Source organism: Zootoca vivipara, chromosome 4 (genome assembly GCF_965207765.1).
Source record: "Zootoca vivipara chromosome 4, rZooViv2.hap1.1, whole genome shotgun sequence".
Taxonomy (NCBI): Eukaryota; Metazoa; Chordata; class Lepidosauria; order Squamata; family Lacertidae; genus Zootoca; species Zootoca vivipara.
This window is the reverse complement of record NC_142587.1, coordinates 83,784,065-83,810,896: the sequence shown is the minus strand read 5'-3', so window position 1 is coordinate 83,810,896 and position 26,832 is coordinate 83,784,065. Positions and strand designations below refer to the sequence as shown.

The window sequence follows — 26,832 nt, the reverse complement described above, 5'->3', positions numbered from 1 at the left end:
ACTGGCTGGTTGGTTATACAATCATAGCTGCCAAGTTATCCCTTTTTTACAGGGATTTTCCCTTATGCTGAATAGGCTTCCTCGCGAGAAAAGGGAAAACTTGGCAGCTATGTATACAATACAGATATCACAGCTAGCCACTAATTGCCAGGACAAGGGGCAGGGGAGCCGTCTTAATTTCTCTGCAAGATTTTTTCTCCAGTGGGGCAGATTGAAACAGAAAAAATTAATCTCATATTTTATGTAACAAAAATGAGTCAAACAATAATTTTTTTTGCCTGATGCATGGCATAACTAATCAATATTATAATAGCAATCAAAATAACCGTTAAAGTTAGAAGATAATGAGCATATAATGACTTCAGTAAAAAAATGGGTTTTGTATCATTCTGCCCCACCTACGGGGCATTTGATACATTGGACGGGGCACTTTGATACAAAGCGTAAATTTTATGAGAATGGTAATTATTTGCACAAATTTAATGAAAAAACCATTTTTATTGTGAGAGATCATAATCAGCCTTACAATTTGTTACTTAAAATCTAAATTACGTATCAAAACTAACAGTGTTTCACACATATCATAGACTTTATGGCAGGTTTTCTTAACAAAACATCAAAACTTATATTAATCTTTCCTCAAACCCCTATCCATTTAAAAAAAAAAAAAAAACTTTGGAAAAACTTAAAAAGAATAAGAACTCACATTAGGTAGCCAAAAAATAGTAATTTAAACAACATGCTTATAAAAAATAAGATAATTACTTAATGTTTAGCTTCTATTGCACATTATATCCACTTAAGTCAATAGAAAAAGTATAAAGAGATGATGTTCAAGATGTGCCCTTTGGGAAATTTGGTTTTGGCAACAGCAAAACAACATCCTTGAAATCAACGCTTGCCTTATCTTCTACAAGGGGAAGACAAACATACAAGATCCTGGGTTTTCCCTGAAATATGACACTTGATAACCAGTCATATTATATTTAGAAATGACTTTGGCCACATAGTAAACAACCGTTTTTTTTCTTTTCAAATTTAATGAGTTTATAGATTTCATGCAAACTTGTACATTGGGGCACTATTGTACACTAGCGGGGCAATTTTATATGCACCAATGTGCTCCGTGTCTTAGTGTAAAAGTGCCCCAACATTTTTTTTTTTAAAAATCTAACAATTATTAATAAAACCACTGAACTTATTTAAAAATCACGTGTAATCCTGATTACTGAGTGGAATAACTTACCTTTGGTATTTTTAAATCTTAACTAAATGACGTAAAAGTGTGTTGGAACACTTTTACATTTCACGTAATTTTGTAGTTGGCCGTGCTAAAAACACACTCTCGTCAAACGCCATCAGCTAACTGGTGGGTGGCGCGGTCGCAACTCTTGTATAGACATGTATAGACATGTTTTAGTGATGTCGTGACACAAATGACATCAGTGTGCCCCGCTTCCCCCTAAATTCCTGAAGCTTCTGTTTTTGCATTACAGTATATCTATCTGTCTATGCATGCAAGTGTGCAAGTATGTATATAGATATATACAGTGCTTTTTTCTGGGGGTACGTATACTCCTAAACATTTTGTGAATCTAAGTTTGGCCTCATTGAGGGGCAGTATTTCAATATGAGTAGGAAAATGAGAGTACCCCTAAATATTTTTTAGAAAAATAGCACTGGATATATATAGATATAGATAAAAATACAATAATATTTATATAGATGCAGCTGTCTATACGCTCAAGAGAAGATGCATATTTGTGGTTTATATAATAAATAAATAATAGATAAAAGTCATTCTGACACTGTTTTTCTTTCTTCTTTTTACACATTAGATATATTTTGTGTTATAACTTGTGGAAAAAATCCAGAATGTAACTTCAGTGTATGCCTATGGTATAGGGTGGTACACAAATCTAATAAATTATAGTTGTCATCGTCATCACAAAGTGTATTCTGAATTTGAGTTGTTCACATTGGGTTCACTCAAGTGGACTATTTCCTCCAAGGGGTCTAGACTGAGTAGAACTTGGTTGTTGTTTAGTTGTTTAGTCGTGTCCGATTCTTCATGACCCCATGGACCAGAGCACACCAGGCACTCCTGTCTTCCACTGCCTCCCACAGTTTGGTCAAACTTATGTTCATAGCTTCGAGAACACTGTCCAACCATCTCGTCCCCTTCTCCTTGTGCCCTCCATCTTTCCCAACATCAGGGTCTTTTCCAGGGAGTCTTCTCTTCTCATGAGGTGGCCAAAGTATTGGAGCCTCAGCTTCAGGATCTGTTTTCCTTAAGAATGGATAGGTTTGATTTTTAGCAGTCCGTGGGACTCTCAAGAGTCTCCTCCAGCACCATAATTCAAAAGCATCAATTCTTCAGCGATCAGCCTTCTTTATGGTCCAGCTCTCACTTCCATACATCACTACTGGGAAAACCATAGCTTTAACTATATGGGCCTTTGTCGGTAAGGTGATGTCTCTGCTTTTTAAGATGCTGTCTAGGTTTGTCATTGCTTTTCTCCCAAGAAGCAGGCGTCTTTTAATTTTGTGACTACTGTCACCATCTGCAGTGATCATGGAGCCCAAGAACTAGAACTTAGTTGGATATAATCTAATAATGATGATGTGCGTAGATCTTGGCATGCTGAAGTTCTTCTTTTTAGGTCTCTGTGACAAATACATGAACACTGGGCTGACAACATTGGGGATGTAGCCAGCAGGCATGGACCAAGCTCCCCACTCTGCATGAAAACTAAATGTGTGGAGGCAACCATATGAACCATCTTAATGAGGTCTAAGATTAATGAAGTCTAACGAAATGTGACTGCCATTCCTCACAGGGTTGTTTTCTTTTTAAAAAGATAAATATATAATGTTTTACTAATTTTTTCCAATATATCTTAACAAATAAAATAGAACCAATACTGAACACAAAAGATACCTTGCAATGTGCAATGACTAAGATGTGAAGTTTTACCAGTGGGAGACATTAAAGACAAAATAGCATACGAGAGGCAACCAAATTTGGCACTGTCTATGAGAGAGGCAGACAGACACCTGGCAAAATGAAAAGCAAGTGTTAGGACATGCATCTCCCATTTCTGCCTCTATATTGCAGGCTATAATAATAATAATAATAATAATAATAATAATAATAATAATATTATTATTATTATTTATACCCCACCCATCTGGCTAGGCTTCCGCAGCCACTCTGGGCGGCTCCCAACAGAATATTAAAAACACGATAAAACGTCAAACATGAAAAACCTCCCTAAACAGGGCTGCCTTCAGATGTCTTCTAAAAGTCAGATAGTTGTTTATTTCCTTGACATCTGGTGGGAGGGTGTTCCACAGGGTGAGCGCCACTACCGAGAAGGCCCTCTGCCTGGTTCCCTGTAACCTCGCTTCTCACATTGAGGGAACCACCAGAAGGCCCTCTGAGCTGGACCTCAGTGTCCGGGCAGAACGATGGGGGTGGAGATGCTCCTTCAGGTATACTGCGCTGAGGCCGTTTAGGGCTTTAATGGTCAGCACCAAAACTTTGAATTGTGTTCAGAAACATACTGGGAACCAATATAGGTCTTTCAGGACCGGTGTTATATGGTCTCGGCGGCCACTCCCAGTCACCAGTCTAGCTGCCACATTCTGGATTAATTGTAGTTTCCAGGTCACCTTCAAAGGTAGCCCACGTAGAGCGCATTGCGGTAATCCAAGCGGGAGATAACTAGAGCATACACCATTCTAGCGAGACAGTCTGTGGGCAGGTAGGGTCTCAGCCTGCATACCAGATGGAGCTGGTAGACAGCTGCCCTTGACACACCTGGTCCTTCAGGGGCACAGTTACCCCATTCAGGACCAGGGAGTCCTCCACACCTGCCCACCCCCCAAAACGGTACTTCTGCCTTGTCGGGATTCAACCTCAGCCTGTTAACCACCATTCTATGGACAGAGATGTATCCTTTTTTAATGTTGTTGCTGTAAAGCAGCCTCCCCCAACCCTACAGATCGGCTCCCATCTGCCATCAGAACCAGCCACCATAGCTAATGGCCAAAGGATGATGGGAGTTGTGGTCCAGCAACTTTGGGGGGAGGGGCATAAGAGATGAAGAGCCCATCTAGTTCAACATCCTGTTCTCCCAGTGGCCAACCAGCTGCCTGTGGGAACCCTGAAAGCACAAGAACACTCTCCTCTCTTGCTTGAGGAACTGAGGAAAGCTGCTGTGAAGTGCAATGTACACTGAGGCTGATATATATATATATAACACACAATGTGCTGTGTGGGGGAAACCCATGGCAAAGGCAGCATTGATTGCAGCCAACACACACAATTGCATGAACTTTTAATCCCTCAAGGAGCAATAATTATGGCCCCCAAGTGGTAGTGGTATGAATTAGCCTGTAGGAAATTAAGCTCTTTTTTAACCTTGGCAGTCTGCAGAAATTATACTTACTCTGTGTTCTCCTAGGTTTTTCATTTTTACCAGAAGCTCACATTAAAAAAAAATGTTTTCTTCCTGTACAAAGCTCTATAATACCACAAGATAAAAAGAGAAATGTAGGTATCTTGTGGATATGCCTGCAGTGCTCCTAGGTAAGTAAACACAATATCTTTGTACTTTGTACAATTAACAAAAGGCTGGTAAATATTTTGAATAATTGCTGGTGTTGGCCTGTAACTCCACACCCCCACACCCCCTTTGTTCTTTCTTGAAATTTAACCTCAGCAGAGATAAAGAAAATGGAGGTCAATACCCATTTTTCAACCCACTTCATACTGCTCACTCAGCCTGATTTTTTTCCTGCACAATGTACAAAAGAGCCAAGAAGGAGCATTATCTGTCAAGAAGTAAAGTGCATTCTGAAAAGGAAATGCACCCAAGGGAGCCTCATTTGAATGTCTGCTACCTCCTCCCACGTTCCATCTTTACGACTGTGATCAGATGCAGACTCCATGACTTCACCATCAGCCAACATTTTCTTCCTCCACCTGCTTGCTCTATTTTCCATCTAGTCCAAGGCTAGCTGACATGGTGCCTTCCAAAAGACGCTGGACTCCAACTCCCATTAGCCCTAGCCACCAGGGCCCTAGATCAAGCAGGAAAAGAGTTATAGTCCAACACCATCTGGTGGGCATCACATTGGTGACTCCTACGTTTCTGAGCACAATTCAAACTGTTGCTGCTGACCTTTAAAGCCCTAAACGGCCTCGGTCCTATATACCTGAAGGAGCGTCTCCACCCGTGCTGCTCAGCCCGGATACTGAGATCCAGCGCAAAAGGGCCTTCTGGCGGTTCCATCACTGCGAGAAGCAAAGCTACAGGGAACCAGGCAGAGGGCCTTCTCGGTAGTGGCACCCGCCCTGTGGAACGCCCTCCCATCGGAGGTCAAGGATATAAACAACTACCTGACATTTAGAAAACACCTAAAGGCAGCCCTGTTTAGGGAAGTTTTTAATCTGTGATATTTTAATGTATTTTGGTATTTGTTGGAAGCCGCCCAGAGTGGTGGGGGAAACCCAGCCAGATGGGCGGGGTATGTATGTATGTATGTATGTATGTATGTATGTATGTATGTATGTATGTATAAATAAATAAAATAATAATAGTAATGAGTTGTTGGTCACTTTTTGTTGCATTTTGTTGACCTAATACAGATCGTTTTCATAAGGGTCAGTGTGGCTACTCTTACTTTTTGTCCATTGAGTTGTCCTCTATGAAAAGCAAGGAAGATCTTGCTGAGGTGTTAAAGTAAACATGGAAAAAAAGAGGGTGCAATGTGTTACTTGCTATAAGAAACAAGGACTGCTACAAAAAACCACAGTCAATCCATATCAAGTTCCGCTCCCTTCCTTTGTCATGTGCAATGCAAAGTCCCCCGAGTCCTGACGTTGTGAGGCAACAAATGATCAGCGCAACAGCACCTGAAGTCCTCCTTTGCGTGCCTCCTGCAGGAGAGGTCCGGAGGGTGGCAATTCGAGAAGAGGCCTTTTCTGCTGTGGTTCCCCATTTGTGGAATGCTCTAATCAAGGAGCTTTGGCTGGCGCCTCCATTATACACCTTTAAGTGCCAGGTGAAAATGTTCCTCTTCAACCAGGGCTTTAGCCAATTGCCATCTGATGCTCTTTTAAATGTGTTGTAGGAGAGGGGGTTATTGGTTTGTTTTTGTTCTCATTTTTACTATGCATGTTTTTTTATATTGTAATTTGATGTTGTGAACCGCCCCGAGATGAAGGACGGTATACAAATTTAATTAAGCAAAGATGCACTCCTCCATGGTCTCCTGAGACAGAAAGATGCAAACAACAACAACAACAACAACAACAACAACAACAACAACAACAACAACAACAGCACGAGGTAAAGTGCATTACATGATTCAGAGAGGGAGGATGAATGGAACATAGGATTACCTTTTCCTATGTTTCTTATCACAGTGGTTCCGCCACTTCAGACGGAAGGATCCTGGTGTCCATTTTCTGAATCAACTTAAGTGCAGGTGGGTCAGTATTTTAAAACTCTTTTAAACTAGTGCTAGTTTAGTACAGTGGTACCTTGGTTTTCAAACACAATTGGTTCCGGAAGTCTGTACTTAACCTGAAGCGTACTTAACCTGAAGCGAACTTTCCCATTGAAAGTAATGGAAAGTGGATTAATCCGTTCCAGATGGTCCGTGGAGTACTTAACCTGAAGTGTACTTAACCTGAAGTGAACTTTCCCACTGAAAGTAATGGAAAGTGGATTAATCCGTTCCAGACAGGTCCGCGGAGTACTTAAACTGAAAATACTCAAACCGAGGCATACTTAAACCGAGGTATGACTGTAAATTGGTGGTGGTGCAGACAGTATGGGTGAGTGCATGAGCTCTGCTCTCTTCATTGCCTTGTCATCTTCCACAAGTTGGAAGGTGTCTAAAGTCTAGAGTGTTTTGTATCTGCGGCAGCTTCCCACACGTTCTACATACCGTTAATCCCCGCCCCCATTTGTTTAAATTTCCATAAAACCTGAAGAGGGCCAGCGTTGTGCATGTGTATGCTGAGCTGGACATAGAGATCAAACAAGAAAACAGGTGTGAGACACACAGATGTTTCCAGAATAAATAGGACTTTTTTCATTCAGAAAAGATTACAACCCCCCCCCCCAACAACAACTAATGCAAATCCTCCTATCTTTGCATCTTGACTTTCTTTCCAAGCAGGTTTAGATTGGAGCAGGCCTACCCAAAGTTCAGTGCTGTTGCTAGGTGACAGCAAATCTTATATTTAGATTTGTAAACTCTTACTTCACAGGCAGGCTATGGGTGCTGAACGCTCACAAAGATCATTCCGAAATGCGATTACCATGTGAAAGCTGACGTGAAGACTGCTCACAATGCACATTGGTAAGCCAGCTTCTCATGTGGAAAAAAAATAGTATCTCTGGCTTTGTATAATGTTACATTTATAATCCAAATCGTGGTTATGGTTAGAAATAAACATCCATGCTTTTATAGCCTCAGTCTGCTTGAGTCATAGGTGGGATTGGAAAAATAACAGATCATCTAGAAATACGATTGTGATTTTTCCAGCCCTGCACACAGGGATAAATTGCAAGAAACTAGTAAGATCCCACCAGACCAAAAGTACATTGAATCCATCATCTTGCTTCCTACAGTGGCCAATTAGGTGCCGCTGGGAAGGCCAACAAATAGGATATGAAGGCAAGGGCTCTCTCCCATTGTTGCTTGCCAGTAGCTGGTATCTGGAAGCTGAAACCAGACGTCACGACTAACAGCTACGGATAGACTCACCCAAGTATTTGTCTAATCACCTTTTAGAACCATCAAAACTAGTTGCTGCCACCACATCTTGGGATTTTCTTCTTCTTCTGTCTTTTGGAGGCAACATGTGGGCAAAGATACACCAGCAGTGGGTGAGGATGGAGCCCAAAGTGGTTTGAGTTAGAAGTGCACGGGATACCCCTTTTTCTCTCTTACTGCTCCATCGTAAGGGTGTAAAACATCCCTACTGGATCAGACCAAAGGCCCTTCTAGTCCAGTATCTCACAGGATTCCTCCGAGAAAGCTTGCAGGCATGGCTGCCTTGTCCAGAAACTGGTGTCCCAAGGAATATGCCCTCTAATACTGGAGGCAGCAAACAGCCACCATAACTAGCGGCCATACCAGGGGTCCCCAAACTAAGGCCCGGGGGCCAGATGTGGCCCAATCGCCTTCTCAATCCGGCCCACGGACGGGCCAGGAATCAGCATGTTTTTACATGAGTAGAATGTGTCCTTTAATTTAAAATGCATCTCTGGGTTATTTGTGGGGCCTGCCTGGTGTTTTTACATGAGTAGAATGTGTCCTTTTATTTTAAATGCATCTCTGGGTTATTTGTGGGGCATAGGAATTCGTTCATATTTTTTTTCCAAAATATAGTCCGGCCCCCACAAGGTCTGAGGGACAGTGGACCGGCCCCCTGCTGAAAAAGTTTGCTGACCCCTGGGCCATACCTATGCAGAACTGGGGCCTGGGGAGGAAGTCCCCAGTCGGTTGGGGGGTATGGAGGCCTGGGGTACCTAACTGGCTCCCACTGCAAGGGCCTGCTAGCAGCTACTGATAGCCTCATACCAATATGAAGGAACTTTGTTGATATGGGCTGTTTGCATGAACTCTGCTTTTATAGACTTGTGTATTATATGGGAATGCTAATCTTTTATGTCTGCTTGTTGGAGGGTTTTATTAGGTCACCTGCCCCAGCTGCAACAAAACATGTCTCTCCTGTATTGGTCATAAACTATGCTACTTGGAGAAGCTTCAGGGTGACCCAAGGGAAGCTTTCAGGCTGACTGATAAAGGGCAGCCTTGTTGAAATAAAGTTCCCTTTATATGGTGGCAGAGAGTTCTTACATGGGGAAAGGGTAGGCTGAACTACAACTCCCATCATCCATGGGCATAGGCAATGCTTGCTGGGGCTGATGGGAGTTGTAGTTCAGCAACATTTGGATGGCCAAAGCAAAGCATCCCCAGCCTTGGAAGTGGGAATCATTTAACAATCTCTGTCTAACCAGCTTCACATGTTCAAATGTCCTTCTGAGCAGAATGCGAAACAAATCCTAACTACGGTAACTAATCTAAGTAACTAACCATTTGCTTACCCCCCCCCCCAAAAGTTGGTTATTTAGATTTTTTTAATGTCACACTAATCATGGACCGCCTCCACCGCCTCCCCCCACCACATTATAAAGAGCAAAGTCTTTTTTTTCTATTGGACAAATTCATTATTCATGCAGTTTTCAAAAAACCAGAGAAATTATATCTAAAACAAGCAATTACTTCAGTTTCACAGCTCGCTGGCTGGGCATTTAGTAAAGCTGTTCCTTGCATCATGTCTTCCTTTTTTCATTTTTAATGTTCACAGGAATAGGTTGTTTACAAAGGTAGCCAGAGTATTGCACATATATTGTACACATATTAGTGAAGAGGAGGCATTTCAAAATCAAGTCTTCCAGTGTATCTACCTTAATGAGCTCTGCTCCCTTTGCTTTACAGCAAAATCATTGTTTTCTGTGAAACAAACACTTGAAACAGTTGCAACAACTCAGGCATAGAAGCAAGTCCTTCCTGTTGAATGGTAGCATCAGATTGCACCTCTTAGGAACATAGGATCCTGACTTATGCAAGCCACACTATTTAATCAGCTAGCCCAGAATAATCTAGCCCAGTGTTTCCCAAACTTGGGTCTCCAGCTGTTTTTGGACTACAACTCCCATCATCCCTAGCTACCAGGACCAGTGGTCAGGGTTGATGGGAACTGCAGTCCAAAAACAGCTGGAGACCCAAGTTTTGGAAGCCCTGATCTAGATTGTTGGTGAGCCTCCAGGATTGTAAAAGGTAAAGGTAAAGGGACCCCTGACCGTTAGGTCCAGTCGCAGGCGACTCTGGGGTTGCAGTGCTCAACTTGCCTTGTGTGGCTATGTCCCTCCCTCCCCTTGAGAATAAGACACAAGACACAAATGATAGATTTTAAGTGGGCGAATAAGGCTACAACTTTTATTGGTTACGGATGTTGAGTGGTATTGGCTTAGGCATTGGAACCTAACTGACTATATCTGACACCAACCCGTGTGTTGGAGTCTGGGAGAAATTGACCACCAGTAAGGAGTGATGTACATCTACCGGAACTCCTCCTGTGGCCACCGTTGGGGTGTGCCTTACGGCCCTGCCTCTCCAGGCTCTGGACCAAGCTCCGCCCCCGGAAACCTTTAACGGAATATTTCTCCATTTGCTGGGCGGGTGATGACGTAACCTGCCCCCCCTTCTGAACAAGCCCCGCCCCCTGGCCAACCTCATTGGTCGGCCTGGGACTGACGGAGATGGGAACAGCCAATCGCGAGGGGGCTGAGCTCTCAGCCTCCATTGCGAGATTTCGGTCGGGCCTGCCCACAACACCACCTCCGCCCCAGGCATGACTAAGCTGCTTCTGGCGAACCAGGGAGAGATAATTCCCCACCAGCTACTACCAAATCCTTAAAAAACAAAAACAAAAACCCCAGGGATTGAACCTGGGGCCCTCTTCATGTTAACCATGGGGTTAGGAATGCTAAAAAGTACTGCGATGAAAAACAGAACTGTTGTACAGACCTTGGAGTCAGTGCTGATTCTGCTTCATGAGACCACATCTCCTGCCATCATCACCAAGATGGTGTTTGTCTGTTGGGTGAGGTGGTCCAAATGGGTCTTTTCTCCTTTCCAAATGACTAACATTTCTTCGTTTAAACTATTTCTATACTGTACTGCACAATTTCCACCGAGGTCAGGTTCAGAGTCTCAGCGTTTAAGGGACTAAAGCTGCCACACAATGTGTCAAAAGTCAAAATCTGTGTTTCAGGTTTTGCCAGTGGATTGTTAACGCCAACAGATGCCGAAAGCGTGCCAGAATTCGCCAGATGGCTCGTGCCACATGACTCATGGGTTTTGTACAGAAATAATGAAGGCGTCCTGGCTGGGTTGTTGGGTCTCGGTTGGCTTCTGATCTTGCATGCTGGCAAGAATGTTCTTGCCCTATCCTTGGAGGACAGTGGGGACGGGTGAAGGAAGGGTCATAGCTCAGGAGCAGAACATGCAATCCTGGCACCTCCAGTCAAAGGATCCCAGGTGGCTTCTGATTAACTGACAGTTTCTTTAACCAGGTGACAAGCTATAGTTTAATTTCCCCCCCCCACATTGTAAGCCACATTCCAATATCCTAAATCACATTCTGATTTCTAGGGACCAGCTGTTGAATACCAATCTACACAGGGAGTTTGAGTATCAAAGCAACAATTAAAAAAAACAAAGCAAAAACGGAACAAAAGCAGCCTGTACCAGAACTGCATTAGGGAAATTAGACCCCGATTATTCTCCTTCGGATATACTGTCAAGTCAGTACTGCAGCGGATTCTGACAACAGCATTTGCAGAGATGGGCTTCGCTTTCTCCTGACCGTGTCCATAACTACTTTGTATTCCCAAGTCTCTGCTCTGCCGCTCTTCATCCATCACCATCCGTCCCTGCCTATTTGGCCGTCAAAAGTCTGCTCAACATGCCTGCCTTTTGTACAAGCAACCGCCCTTCCTCCCCAGTTGCATGATTTTTATCTGAAGTGAGCTTGCTTCATTTCTTTCGCCTGTATTTAATGAGTTTTTAAAAAACGCCCAGTCTCTAGCTGCTTTGTATTCTAGCGTGGTGAATGCCTCACGTCCTGAGTGCAGACAATTACATAAAATTTTCTTTACGTAGAGGCTTACAGGGAAGTATAAATACAGTGTAAGCCCTGGTGCTGCTTAAAAAGAGAAATCATATGAACAATGCTGAAGGCTGAGAAAGCCGCATGCCTCCAAATTGCTGTCAAATTTTTTAAAAAAAATGGAGAAGAAAAAGCCAATGTCCTCACCTGAAAGCAAGTGCACAAAGCAGAAGCGTTGGTGCTCTAGATGTTGCTGAACAACGTTTCCCAGCATTCCTGGCCATCAGGCATGTTGACTGGGACTGATAGGAGATGTAGTTCAGCAATATCTGTAAGGCCTCAGGTTCCTCACACTCAAAGGTAGAAATCTTTATACAGTGGACCCTCGGGTTACGTTACCTTCGGGTAACGTAACTTTCGGGTTGCGAACGTGGCAAACCCGGAAGTGTATTCTTCCGGGTTTTGCCATGCGCGCATGCGCAGAAGCACTCTATTGTGCAACGCACATACGCAGAAGCAGCACTTCTGCTTGCGGATTTTTTGGGATACGTACAGACCCCTGGAATGAATTACCTTCATATCCAGAGGGCCCACTGTAATTAAATCAATAAAAAATCTAAACAGAAACACCTGGAAGTTATGGATCGCCTGCCAACTCCCTGTCCGTACCATCCAGCTACAAATCCTCTATTGGTTAATTTAACATCTTCTTAATTTATCCTTCAGCTAACCTTTTATCCTTCAGAAATATGTAACAATTTCTCTCTTTTTTTGGTATTTTGGGACATATTGTTTTATTTCCAGACGTTTATGTATTTCTCTCATAATAATACATTTAGGAATAAAAACATAGTTAAAAGAAGATCATGGGATGCATAGAGCAGACTGTGCAAAGAAAGGCTGTTGAGTACTTACTGGTATGTTGTCGGGCTGACGTTGATGCGACGAGGATGACTTCCTGACTCAAATTTGCTTGCTAGGGTGACATTATTGCCAAAGAGACAGTATCTTGGCATTCTCACACCAACTACTCCAGCCAGAACAGATCCTGAGTGAATCCCTATCCTCATCTGTTAAGGGAAAGGGGAAAAAAAATCAAACCTCTTACATTGAATCTTCTGTTATTTTCCCTAGCAAATGAATAGATGCTCAGAATCCAGCGCAATGTTAATTTAAACTGATATCAACAGCCACAGATTCAGATGGTCAGGAATATTCTGGTTTGCATTTCTGAAGAAGACAGATAAAGATGTGAAAGAGGGTTGTGTGCGCGTGCATGCGCATAGGCATGAGCCCACGTTTCCTTGTAGTAAAACACATCTCATTTCATTTGGGTTAACGCCAGAATATTTCATTCTGCTAACTTTCATAATCACAAAAAACACACACACCAACAGATGCAATGGTATGCAACTTTGTGGCCACTGACAGAGTATAAGAAAACATGGCCAATTAATATACACTCATGGCATATTCAAAATCAGTAGTATAGTTATATACATATTACATATACATATGCATATACATAGTATATGCATGTACTAGGGTGATGACTTTTTTACAACCTCATTTCCCTGTATCATAATTTGATGAGCTTTCATTAAAGGTTAGATAAAATCTTACTTTCAAAGAGATTTGATTAAAAAACCTCACGCACAAAATGATTTTAGAAATTTTATTTATCCATTTTTTGACCATTTTTGAAATCACTGTAAGCAGATATAAAATTGAACCCAAGCTTTAGAGTCACATATATAAAACATTATATAGGGTCATCAAACACACAAGGAAGCTTTTTTTAAGCTGCAGTAACAGTATAGACGCTGCTAGAGGACGATGTTTTGCTACCTTTCCTGTAGGTTCTTTTCCCAGCATGGCTGGGAGGGTCTGCTGGCTGAGTTTTGAGGTCCCAAAAAGGGGCTTTTACCTTGCGCAGGTGTGACATTTGTATACCCTACGTTGCTAAGAACACTCCCCATTGTGGAATGTGGTGTTGTGTCCAAATTTGATACGAAATATATATATAGAATTGTTAATACAATTTTATGAAATGGTAAAACGGCATACAAAAAAATTTAAAACGGTTTGTGCGTAACATTTTTATATATTTCAACGGAATATACCAGGCTGCATGGCAAACTGTCAGGGATTATGGGAGCCGTAGTCCAGTAACATCTGGAGGAGCACAAAATTCCCCACTCCTGGGCCTACAGTCTCCTCAACCAGTTGTGTGAATTAATGGGGAAAGCACCATGTATAAAAAAAATCCACTAAGATACACCTTTGGACCTGCCAACAGATTCAAACCAACCAAGCAACTCACTATCAAACTATGGATATTTTCACAAAAGCTCACCGCAGTTGGAGCTGGGGTGACTACAAAACAGTGTGACCTTGATGAGATGTGATGAGATTTTTTTTATCAGGAGTTTCAGCCCAATGGCCTGCTGGTTTTAACAGCTGCATCTTCCCAAGTCTGTTTAATGTGGGAGTGCAAATTAAGTATGGCTGAAAGGGTAAGAAAAATTATATAACCAATGTCTCCTTGCATCTAATCAAATAAATCTGAGAGGTGGGAGAGCCTGAATGATGGCTATGCCTGCTCCCCCCTTTCCCAGACACACACCGGGTCCTTTTTTTGGAAATATTCCATAGCACTTGTGGCCTTTTGGATTTACACAATCTGCACTATGGTCAGGCTCAGGAACAAGGCTGCGGAACCAGCTTGTTGCTTTCCATGTCACTCCTGTTTAAAAGAGAAACCATTCATCTCCCTGAGATTCTTCCGGCCTGAGCTGAAATAAAAGTCTGGCAACCCGTCAGCCTGCATATATTCTTGTAACTGTCAGGCATGAAAGCATATTACATTGGACTGGGGAAACTGGAACGACACCAGAAGTCTTTTTCTTTCTTTTTTTGGCACAAATGCTTATAAAGAGGAATTATACTTTGGTTTTGCTTCGCTTGCCCAGGAAAGAACGTTCAGGTTTGGGAAATAGCTTCCTTACTGGAAGAGCAGCCATCCATGTTTGCCTCCTCCTACAGCTTCTTGGTTTGGTTCGTCCACTCATGTCATTTGGAATGATCTGCTTTGTCAACTCCGTGGAGCCAGTGGTTTGGATTCCACAGCAATCCTGCTTTGGGGCCAAGGAATCAGGCCTTTCAGGTCTCCGAACATTAAATTGCAACACTTGGTATTTAAACTGCAGCACTTGGCATTCCCATTGTTCAAAGCCCTGTATACCTGAAGGAGCATCTCCACTCCCATCGTTCTGCCCAGACACTGAGGTCCAGCTCAGAGGACCTTCTGGTGGTTTCCTCAATGTGAGAAGCGTGGTTACAGGGAACCAGGCAGAGGGCCTTCTCGGTAGTGGCACCCACCCTGTGGAACGCCCTCTCATCAGATGTCAAGGAAATAAACAACTATCTGGCTTTTGGAAGATATCTGAAGGCAGCCTTGTTTAGGGAAGCTTTTAATGTTTGATGTTTTACTATGTTTGATGTTTTAATTTGCTGGAAGTTGCCCCGAGTGGCTGGGGCAACCCAGTAAGATGGGCATCATCATCATCATCATCACATTCATACATGGCTTCAGTTCTCTTTACAACAGCCCTGTATTCTCATTTTCAAAACTTTTCACCAATATTTCTGTGGGAGGTTGAAGCAAAAGGGGGACAATGCATTATTTGGGGCATTCTGCAGAAACCAAGTGAAGGCTGCCAGCATCTGGCTATGGAAATCAGCTCTGCTTTTGCTACTGGCACTAAAGGAACAAAGAAAGAAAAACAACGCAGATGAAAACAAATGTAATTAGATGAATGACAACTCAACAAATGAAGAATGCAACCAATATGAATTACCAAAGGAATGACGAAACAAATCAGGTGTTTAGTCATGGAAACAAATGGAAACATGAAAATCTTGCCCAACTGTGCTCAATCTATGCTCAACTGTGGTGCATAGAAGAAAGCCACCTTATATCTGAGAAACTCCATTTTTTAGTTGTGATTCTATGGGGTGAGATAGGACAGAGGGCCAAAAGCAGTCCTATTACCAAATCTAGTAGGTCAGAGCAGGCACCATGCTTGACCTGTAAGTTTTTACAGGGGTCAAGGAATATGGTCTCTGGAATATTTGAGGCATGGAGCATAGCTGTCAACCCTCCCTTTTTTGCAAGAAGCTCCCTTATTCCAAGCCACAGCTGTCAACCTTCCCTTTTTTTGCTGGAAATTGCCTTATTCCAGCACCGTTTCCCGCTGCTATCCTGGACTGTTAGATATACCGTAGACGGCGTAGACTGTCCCCGGAACAGGTGAGGCTGCTGCTGATCCCTTATTTTCAAATCCGAAAGTGGACAGCCATGGCATGGAGGCATCCACGGCTGGTGTGAGGCCAGGCAGTTCCATCCTTTGGCCAGAGTTGGATGGTACAACAGCTGCATCCCCACTTGCCCTCCTTCAGGTCACTAGTGTTCCTTCTGCAACACGGTTTAAACTATGCCTCCGTTAAGGAATACAACAATGTTTAGTGCATCTTGGACCTGGTTTCCTTCAGCGAGACATTTCTTAGCTAATTAACATTAGCAGGACACACGCTCAGCTGAAGGAGACCACATGGCTTAAACCAAATAAGTACGGTATCTAAATCAGTCCGGTTAAATTTGGTCACCAAATCAAATCAGCTTTCTGCAAAACGTCTGCTCAGTGTCCAACCTGCTTGGCAATACATTTTTATTATTAGTTTGCTACTGTGGGCGGAATGAGAAGGTTTCTTTCTTTCCTCATAGGGTTTTTTTATTTTAAGATCACGGTTGGTTGACTTCTGCTTTCCCCTATTTCTTCTCCTTCCTTGGCATATACATGATCCTTTCTAGACATGTTCCCTGCAAAGAGTCCTTGCTTTACAATTTGGTTACTAATACATTTCAGGTTTAAATCCTTGCGCATTGTCTTGGGCTCCGCAAGCTGTAAATGAAGGGAAGTCTGTAATGGACAGTGCTATTTTTCAAAAGGGAGTTAACAAAATGTACTTCAGATCGCTAGCCAAGCATGAAGGGAAGAAAGCCAAAGCCTATTTTTTTTATATAAAAAGACAGGATTTGTGAGAGGAAATATGAGAATATTACTTCACTATCTTGTACGTGAATGTTTTCCAGCTCTCTGAAATATCCTTTTCTCTAGTATTATGAGGCCTTTGGGGACAGAGAATTTAATCAATATTATAGAAACAGCAAAAATAAGAAGCTCTCTGTAAGGAGAAAGGAGGGTAAAAAACAAGGACATAGTATATAGAAGAAATATATAATTTTTTGCAGGATTATTCATAGGTCTTTCAAAAGAGGAGAAAATAACCCAGGGAACTGGGCCTCTGTGAGTATGTGACATATCTTCAAGCGCTGGGGGACTTTGCTGCAGGTCTTATGGTGTCACTGCAGAGAGAGAAATTTGGACACACAGACAACTCCTCTAACAGAGTTTCTCATGGGTGAGTTGTTCTGTGAAACCTGGTGTGTTCTCAGCAACCTTCAAAATAAAACCACCCATTTCGTTCCAGTGTTTTCAGAAAGAGAATTTTTAAACTGCTGTGTGAAAATAAAATCCAAAGGTATTCGCTTTCAGAGGATTTCATCATGTGTTGAGTCAAGATTCTTCCATATGTTCAGGCAAAACAGGCCTGCTTCATAGAATCTATGGAATTAAGCTGCACAACTCAGCTTGTGACCTCTTGCTCATATATCTCAGCACAACCATGACATACCATAGCTGCCAAGTCTCCCGTTTTTCGCGGGAAACCCCCGGATTTTAATCCGTTTACCGCTGTTCTCCCGAATGGAAAAAAATCCCGGAAATCCCATGGATTTCCTACTTGCCAGAGGCTCCATTTTGGGTGCCGCTCTGCCCATGTATGGGCACCGGAAATCGGGCAGAGTGGCACCGGAAGTTGCTTCTACGCATGTCCAGGCATGTGTAGAAGCGACTTCCGGTGCCGCGCCGCTGCTGATTCCGCATTTTTCAGCGGGAGACTTGGCAGCTTTGTGACATACCCTTCAACAGCCCCGGAAAAATCGGGACATCCCATGAAAGCACGGCAGCCATTTGGGGCGCCTTGCTCTCACATGATTTCAGGGTGAAATCTCGCCCCAAAAAGCGCTTTTTTGAGGTCCATGATCTCAAGCAGGACTTAAGACCAAGCAGATGTTGTCCCAGATATGGCCTGCATTGTGTTGGAGGGTATGGCATGACGAGATACCCAGTGATTTTACAGTTCTTTCCGAAGGGCTCACAGAACTTCACATTTCTCTGTAATTGTTACCATAGTGCTATACAATATGCCAGAATTTATCCGCATTAAAGACTGGGGAAATGTGTAATATTTTACTTTTCCAGACTTAGCAAAAAGAAACTTAAGTCACATGGCTTACAAACTAGGAAGAAGCCTAGGGCTGGCTTGGCCCAGCGTAGGTCTACTGTTAGCTTCAGTGAGCCATGTAGAATATACCAGTATTAGATGTAGCAAACAACTATAACAACCGCCTGTGTATCATCTTGAAGGTTAACAAACATACATAGCACAAGCTTTCATGGACTAATCTGTCTTTCAGGTGTCACAAAACCCTTGTTGGCAATGTATTTTATTGAGCTTTAAATATGGAAAGGTGGGCTATACCTTCAACAATCAAATGAAAAGCCGCAGTGTCATAGACCACTTGAATGTCCCATCCACCGTATTGTCTCCACAACCTTTTCCTCAGCTAAAGGGGATATAACAAGATGAGAGGTAGAACTAAAGGCCATCCAATGAAGATGAATGATGGAAGATTCGGGACAGTTAAAGAAAGTGCTTATTCACACAGCCCATATATGGTTCAGCAGTAAAATTTTCTACCAGACTAGGTAATGATGGCTACTAGTTTGCATAGGTGCAAAAGAGGATTAGACAAGTTTATGTATTGCAAGGCTACTGGGCATGATGGCTATGTTCTGACTTCACCAGCAGAGGGAGCGTGTCCCTGAATACCAGCTGTTGAGGAAGACAAGTGGAAGAATGCTATGGCCTTCATGACCTGTAGGGGGTTTTGCAATAGAGGACACAGCTAAGCTTTGAATGGGAAAGAGCTGCACAGTCTCTCTCTCTCTCTCTTAAGAAATTGTCAATACTTGCAAATACTGAGTACATGCACTTTCATAGCCCAAGCATGACCAATTAGTGCTGGCATCTCTTCATTTCAATTTTGAATATTTTTAATCATTTCCTTACTTACACTATGCATATTTAAATGTCAGATAATGTTTTATTCATCACTTATTCAATGCTTCAAAAATAAAATAAATATATGAAGGATTTCCTCTCCCAGTCTAACAGAATTATTTTATTAAATCAGAAATCTGTGTTATGTCCTTTGCAGTCTATTAACATTTCCTGTGAGCAGTAAAGTTTATGTCCACATTGAAAGGAAAATGCAATGGTAAAAGATTAAAAATAGATTGTTACACTCTTTTTTCTTTACTACTACTAGTCAATAGCTTTGCTCAGGAAAAGAATTGTTAGTACTTTCAAGAAAGCAGTTGATCTAAAATAGGATTTATTTTCCAGCTTGATCCATAAGATTTCCAAACCTTTACTAGATTCTAAAGTAATACTAGGGTGGACTAGGCTTCAATTTATGCTCTTCCTTGCTGTCAATGGTATTCAAAGTGGTTAACAGGACAGCAAAAATACAATAAAAATAATAATGGTTAAAATGTATATGCATAAAAGAGCAGGGGGGAATCCAAATGTTAAAACATGACAAAAAAAGGCATAAACAGCAGACAGTTAAGAATAAAAATCAGAGCCAAGCTGGATCAGGCCAATTGCCCCTCTAGTCCAGCATCCTGTTCCCACAGTGGCCAACCAGATGACTATGAGAAGCTTGCAAGCAGAAGCTGAGTGAAACAGTCCTCTCCTTTACTGGCATTCAGGGGCACATTGTCTTCCACTGTGGAGGTAGAAACAGCTTGCCTTCCATCAAGGACCACCTATTCCCACCTGAAGGAGCATCTCCACCCCCATCATTCTGCCCAGACACCGAGGTCCAGCGCCGAGGGCTACTGGCGGTTCCCTCACTGCGAGAAATGAGGTTACAGGGAACCAGGCAGAGGGCCTTATCGGTAGTGGCACCTGCCCTGTGGATCGCCCTCCCATCAGATGTCAAGGAAATAAGCAACTACAGTCATACCTCGGTTTAAGTACGCCTCGGTTTGAGTATTTTCAGTTTAAGTACTCCGCGGACCCGTCTGGAACAGATTAATTCACTTTCCATTACTTTCAATGGGAATGTTCGCTTCAGGTTAAGTACGCTTCAGGTTAAGTACGGACTTCCGGAACCAATTACACTCATACTTCGGGTTAAGTACGCTTCAGGTTGAGTACTCCGTGGACCCACCTGGAACGGATTAATCCATTTTCCATTACTTTCAATGGGGAAGTTCGCTTCAGCTTAAGTACGCTTCAGGTTAAGTACAGATTTCTGGAACCAATTGTGTACTTAAACCGAGGTACCACTGTATCTTACTTTAAAAAGATATTTTTAATATCTGATGTTTTACATTTTTGTATGCGTTGTAAGCCACCCAGATGGGTGGGGTATAAATAATAAAACGATGATGATGATGATGATGATGATGATCCGCTCCTCAAGTGGAATCATAGGCCTGCTCTGAATCACACTGGGCGGGTTCAGAGTCTAGGAGACCAGCAGTAGGGCTGAGCGATAAATCAATATATTGTCCAAAATTGGTTTGAAATCCATATCATGATATCGGTTTCATAATTTTTGACCTGGCAATATATTGCAAATCATGATGTGTGTTAAGGCTGGGCGATATATCGTCCAAAACCCACTTGAAGTCCATATTGTGAGATCAGTTGTAGAATTTTTGGCCTGGCAATATACCACGAATCATGATGTGTGTGTGTGCACGCTATGGAAAAATCACAATGTGAGGAAAATAGCAATAATAATAATAATAATAATAATAATAATAATAATTTATTATTATTTATACCCCGCCTATCTGGCTGGGTTTCCCCAGCTACTCTGGGCGGCTTCCAACAGAAAAGTGAAATAAAATAATCTATTAAACATTAAAAGCCTCCCTAAACAGGGCTGCCTTCAGATGTCTTCTAAAAATCTGGTAGCTGTTTTTCTCTTTGACATCTGATGGGAGGGCGTTCCACAGGGTGGGTGCCACCACCGAGAAGGCCCTCTGCCTGGTTCCCTGCAACCTGTCTTCTCGCAACGAGGGAACCACCAGAAGGCCCTCGGAGCTGGACCTCAGTGTCCGGGCAGAACGATGGGGGTGGAGATGCTCCTTCAGGTATACTGGACCGAGGCCGTTTAGGGCTTTGTGAAGCCAGCCAATGCCTCTACATAGCTCTATCCTTATTTCAGACCTTGTGATATATCAGTGTAACGCGATGTATCACGATGCTGAAAACCAGATAACACCCAGTCTTAACCAGTAGCACCTCCTAATCTACAGGGCACTGTAGAGGCAGCACTGGTGGGGCTGCTGAGGAATGTGCCGAAGCCATTTCGGCTACCACAGCAGCAGCAGGAGACCAGCCCACATATTCCTTGGAGGCTGGATCTGCTGTCCTGTGGATCCTGCCCCCTGAGGCAGTCGCCTCACCTTGCCTCATGGGTGGGCCAACAATAACCGTACGTCTGTGTTCAAATGAAGAATGTTGCACCCACTTTGAAAAAAAACAACACACCATCTTATGAACATTCCCTTCTAAAATATTCACCTGTACCATTTTTTTTGAAGTCATAAATATTTCATTAAAGCACCTGCATACTAAATTAAAGCAGCTGGGGGTGCAATAACTTAAATTCCACCATTACTAATGGATTTCCTAACAGCTAGCTTGCCAATCAATTTGTTTTCATGCCAGATACCATCCAGTTAATTGCTGAAAATTCAAATCTCATGAAAACTTGTGTTTCAGACCCCTGCTTGGCGGGGGGGGGGGGGTCTCCTGATGCAAGCAAGCCACTCTCTGTAAAGGGGGGGGGAGATGCTGCCAATACAAAAATATAAAAGGAAGAGGGAAATAAAAGAGATATAATAATTTCAGGAATCCTGATTTCTCAAACTGTATTACAGCACGGTAGTTTTATGCTTAAAGTTTTGCATTATTGCTTCCTTTCCTTTTCGTTCTGATTGTAAGCTACTTTGGAGGGACATGAACCCAGAAAAGCAAGCTAAAATATTTCCGATAATTAAATAAACCACTGTGGCCAGAACTAAGTGTTAGAAGAGTGGCAAATAAACTGTAGTAGGCAAGTCATGCATGGTACCCAAGATCACAGTGAAAACGCAGGAAGGAAAATGCTGGAGAATGGAAGTGTCTATTCATAGACACATAGAATCATAAGAGTTGGAAGAGACCACAAGGGCCATCCAGTCCAACCCCCTGCCAAGCAGGAAACACCATCAAAGCATTCCTGACAGATGGCTGTCAAGTCTCCGCTTAATGACCTCCAAAGAAGGAGACTCCACCACACTCCTTGGCAGCAAATTCCACTGCCGAACAGCTCTTACTGTCAGGAAGTACTTCCTAATGTTTAGGTGGAATCTTCTTTCTTGTAGTTTGAATCCATTGCTCCGTGTCCGTTTCTCTGGAGCATCAGAAAACAACATTTCACCCTCCTCTATATGACATCCTTTTATATATTTGAACATGGCTATCATATCAGCCCTTAACCTTCTCTTCTCCAGGCTAAACACACCCAGCTCCCTAAGCCGTTCCTCATAAGGCATTGTTTCCAGGCTTTGACCATTTTGGTTGCCCTCCTTTGGACACGTTCCAGCTTGTCAGTATCTTTCTTGAACTGTGGTGCCCAGAACTGGACACAGTATTCCAGGTGAGGTCAGACCAGAGCGGAATACAGTGGTACTATTACTTCCCTTGATCTAGATGCTATACTCCTATTGATGCAGCCCAGAATTGCATTGGCTTTTTTAGCTGCTGCATCACACTGTTGACATATTCCAACTAGCGTTGGAGGGAAAACCCCAGCTTTAGTGGTGCTCTTTAAAACAAACTTCAGAGAAAGACCTAGCTATATCTATGGTCCTCCTTATATGCATCCATAAAGCTTTGTTGAGTCATGGCTTATGAATGACAAATTAACTAGTAAAAGATTCATTCATAAGTCTTTCATGGTTTCGGCCAGCCAGTAGGCACACGGTGGTCTGCGTAGAACAAAAAGCCCAGAGATAGGCGTAGAACAAATAGCCCTCTGGGAAGTGTGAGATGCAGCAGTGAGAGAAAAGTATTCAAACCAATCTCCCCTCTCTCTTTGTTACATTTCCTTCCTCCCTGAGAGAAACGCAGCTGATGTGAACCAAACCACGCCCCACTCTTCTACTCAAGTGGGTTAGTTGCTATATTTCTTCACTTTCCCCATTTCTGATGCTAATACTCCTCCCCCCCACTTATGCGGCAGCTAAACTGGTGACTGGAAACCTTCTGGTATGCAGGCTGAGACCATACCTGCCCGTGGGCTGTCTTGCCAGAGTGGTGCATGCTCTGGTTATCTCCATGGACTACTACAATGCGCTCTATGTAGGGCTACCTTTGAAGGTGACCCGGAAGTACAATTAATCCAGAATGCAGCAGCTAGACTGGTGACTGGGAGTGGCCACCGAGACCACATAGCACCGGTCCTGAAAGACCTACATTGGCTCCCAGTACGTTTCCGAACACAGTTCAAAGTGTTGGTGCTGACCTTTAAAGCCCTAAATGGCATCGGCCCAGTATACCTGAAGCGTCTCCACCTCCATTGTTCAACCCAGACACTGAGGTCCAGCTCTGAGTGCCTTCTGGCGGTTCCCTCACTGCGAGAAGTGAGGTTACAGGGAACCAGGCAGAGGGCCTTTTCGGTGGTGGCGCCCGCCCTGTGGAACACCCTCCCACCAGATGTCAAGGAAATAAACAACTATCTGACACTTAGAAGACATCTGAAGGCAGCCTTGTTTTTAATGGTTGATGTTTTATTACTTTTTTATATTATTATTAATATTCTTTCGGGAGCTGCCCAGATGGGCGTGGTATAAATAAATAATAATAATAATTAATAGTAATATTTCCGAAGCTGATATTTTACTCCCCCCGCCCCACATTTCCAATGTTCCCCAAGTGGAAACCAGCATGAGCAGCCAGCTGGAAGTGAGTCCTGGTTTGAAGATGATCTTAGCAAGTGTGTGGCCCACAAAGAACCACAGGAGGGGGGGTCGCTAATGACAATGCCTTATGTAAAGCATGGATTATTTAAATAAGTAAATGCTTGCCTGGATACTTCTGCGGCTATATAGCCACTCCACAAAAGTAACTGGGTTGAAATCGAGGAAATGTGAGCCAAACAAAGACAGGTGGGGTTTGGATAACTATTAATGCTTGCACATGCGTTGGCAGAAGGGTCCCCTGCAGTCCTATTATAGGTACATTCTACAGAGGTTCTCATAACATCTTTGGATTTAGTTTCATTTTTCTCACGCACAGCGCTACCCCGTCACACAAAACGGCCTTTCCAGGAGCTGAAGGGTTCCTTAGGCTCTGTCCGACTGTGTACAGCTCCAGCCTTTTCCAACTGGTTTCTTAAGAGGGTACAGAAAAATTGGGCCGGAGGAACCATTCTAAGACCTATCCTCACTCCAGGCCCAATCTAACAACTTTCATAAACTGAAAGACTCCCACTGGCTTCAGTGAGCCCTGTATCAAGTGAAAATAGGAAGCTCACACCAGGGTTGCTTGCAATTCACACCTAAGCTGGTTTCGTTTCAGATGACAGAGGAAAGAAACATGATCCCCTGTCAGGAATTATCTTCATGATGGTACTTAAGACACCTTTCCATTAACAGAAGTGATTTCAACTTTCCATTAACGTAAAAGTAAATAATTTTAAAACATTTTATTTTATGCTGAAGATGAATCCTGCAATAATAATAATAATAATAATAATTATTATTATTATTTATACCCCGCCCATCTGGCTGGGTTTCCCCAGCCACTCTGGGCGGCTTCCAACAGAAATATTAAAATACACTAATTTCTTAAAGATTAAAAGCTTCCCTAAACAGGGCTGCCTTCTGATGTCCTCTAAAAGTCTGGTAGTTGTTTTTTCTTTTTGACATCTGATGGGAGGGCGTTCCACAGGGCGGGTGCCACTACCGAGAAAGCCCTCTGCCTGGTTCCCTGTAACTTGGCTTCTCGCAGCGAGGGAACCGCCAGAAGGCCTCGGTGCTGGACCTCAGTGTCCGGGCAGAGCGATGGAGGTGGAGACGCTCCTTCAGGTATACTGGACCGAGGCCGTTTAGGGCTTTAAAGGTCAGCGCCAACACTTTGAATTGTGCTCGGAAATGTACTGGGAGCCAATGCAGGTCTTTCAAGACCGATGTTATGTGGTCTCGGCGGCTGCTCCCAGAATAAGGTATGTAAGCCAAGCCGTATAAAACAATAAAACAAAACAATTAAAATAAGCAGAAGGAAGTTGTGGACTGAGCCACGGCATCCTCAATCCTTGCACGAGGCAATAGCTATGGTGTAAGGGAACAAACATGACAAGACAACCATCTGGGATAAAAATTGGCCACAACTTTATCAGTTACAGATCTAGGTGGACTTTGGCTCAGGCACTGGGCATATACCCATTTCAGCCTGAGGCTGGAGGGCTGAAATTTGAAGTGGGTCATGCCAAGGATTGTGACCTCCTCAAGATGCTAATTTGTCAAGGCAGTCGTTCCCACTTAGACCCTTTTGGACATTTGCTTCCAGTGTTTGGTTTCTGAGGTGGGACATGGGTGGTGCTGTGGGTTAAACCACAGAGGGCCTTGCCGATCAGAAGGTTGGCAGTTCGAATCCCCACAACGGGGTGAGCTCCCGTTGCTCGGTCCCTGCTCCTGCCAACCTAGCAGTTCAAAAGCATGTCAAATTGGAAGTAGATAAATAGGTGGTGGGAAGGTAAATGGTGTTTCTGTGTGCTGCTCTGGTTCACCAGAAGCGGCTTAGTCATGCTGGCCACATGACCCGGAAGCTGTACACCGGCTCCCTCGGCCAAGAACACAAGATGAGTGCTGCAACCCCAGAGTTGTCTGCAACTGGACCCTATGGTCAGGGGTCCTTTTACCCGTTACCTTTACTTATTTTTAATGTTGAGGGTTGCATCATCGGGAAGAGGGGGGTTTACTCTGCTGGGGGGGCATGCCAGCTATGAGCTGGGCCAGAGCCAAATAAGTGCAGGACATCCCTTTTCTCTTTACTAGGACAAAGTTGAAAAGATGGTGAGACCTGTGTGTTTTTAGAAATGCATATCTTTGTGATTTGTTTCGTTTTCTATTGCACATTTGAGCTGATGTCATATGCTCCTACAATTTGAAGTCAAAATCTGGGGAGCCATCTTCCCGGACACCACCTTCCTGTATTTTACTACAAGAGCATGGTACACACTTTGGTTGCTGTGATCTTGTGCAATTTTGCACCACAATTTCCCCCCAGAAAGTGCCTTCGAGGGCATGTTGCCCAAAAATGCACATTTTGGGGCACCACATGAGATCGAGCACCGCAAAAAAGCACTTATTTCAGGGAGTAATCATGCTGTGAAATTGTGTGAAATCATGGCAATAAAAAAGGCCACAGTTCTCTTGTGATTAAAAAATGGGATGTCCCGGTTTTTCCAGGACAGTTGCAGGGTTTGTGATATAAGTGCTCTTGAAGCAGAAAAGGAGGGTATAACTATTGAAAAAGAGAGGGGAAAAAACCACTGTTTGTTTGCTTGCTTGCTTTAAAAATTAAAACAATAATCAGGAAACCTGAGCCTTTGAATAAGAGAGCTGGACTGGGAGGAAGAAGTAGGAGCTTTACCCACCCAGTTTTTTTAAAAGAAAATTGTTCAAAATCTGTACCAAATTCCTCTCCCACTTCCAGATTCCTGATTACCCACCCACTCCACAATGCAAAAAAAAAAAAAATACTTTGTGGAACCATGCAAAAGGGGAGAGCAAATTTAAGCAGAAAAGTGGTCAGCTGTGAAAGGGCTAAGCACCATCACCAGAAACCACTTTCATGCTTTAATTTCCATC

General features: G+C 43.1%; 1 protein-coding gene across 1 annotated transcript in view; it reads right to left on the bottom strand.

The window, feature by feature from the left end:
• GUCY1A2 (guanylate cyclase 1 soluble subunit alpha 2) overlaps positions 1-26,832 on the bottom strand; it is a 157,233-nt gene that overhangs the window by 14,731 nt on the left and 115,670 nt on the right. The window contains exon 7 of the mRNA XM_035114362.3: positions 12,620-12,774. Coding sequence (XP_034970253.1) covers positions 12,620-12,774 — 155 coding nt within the window. The remainder of the gene's footprint in view (positions 1-12,619; positions 12,775-26,832) is intronic.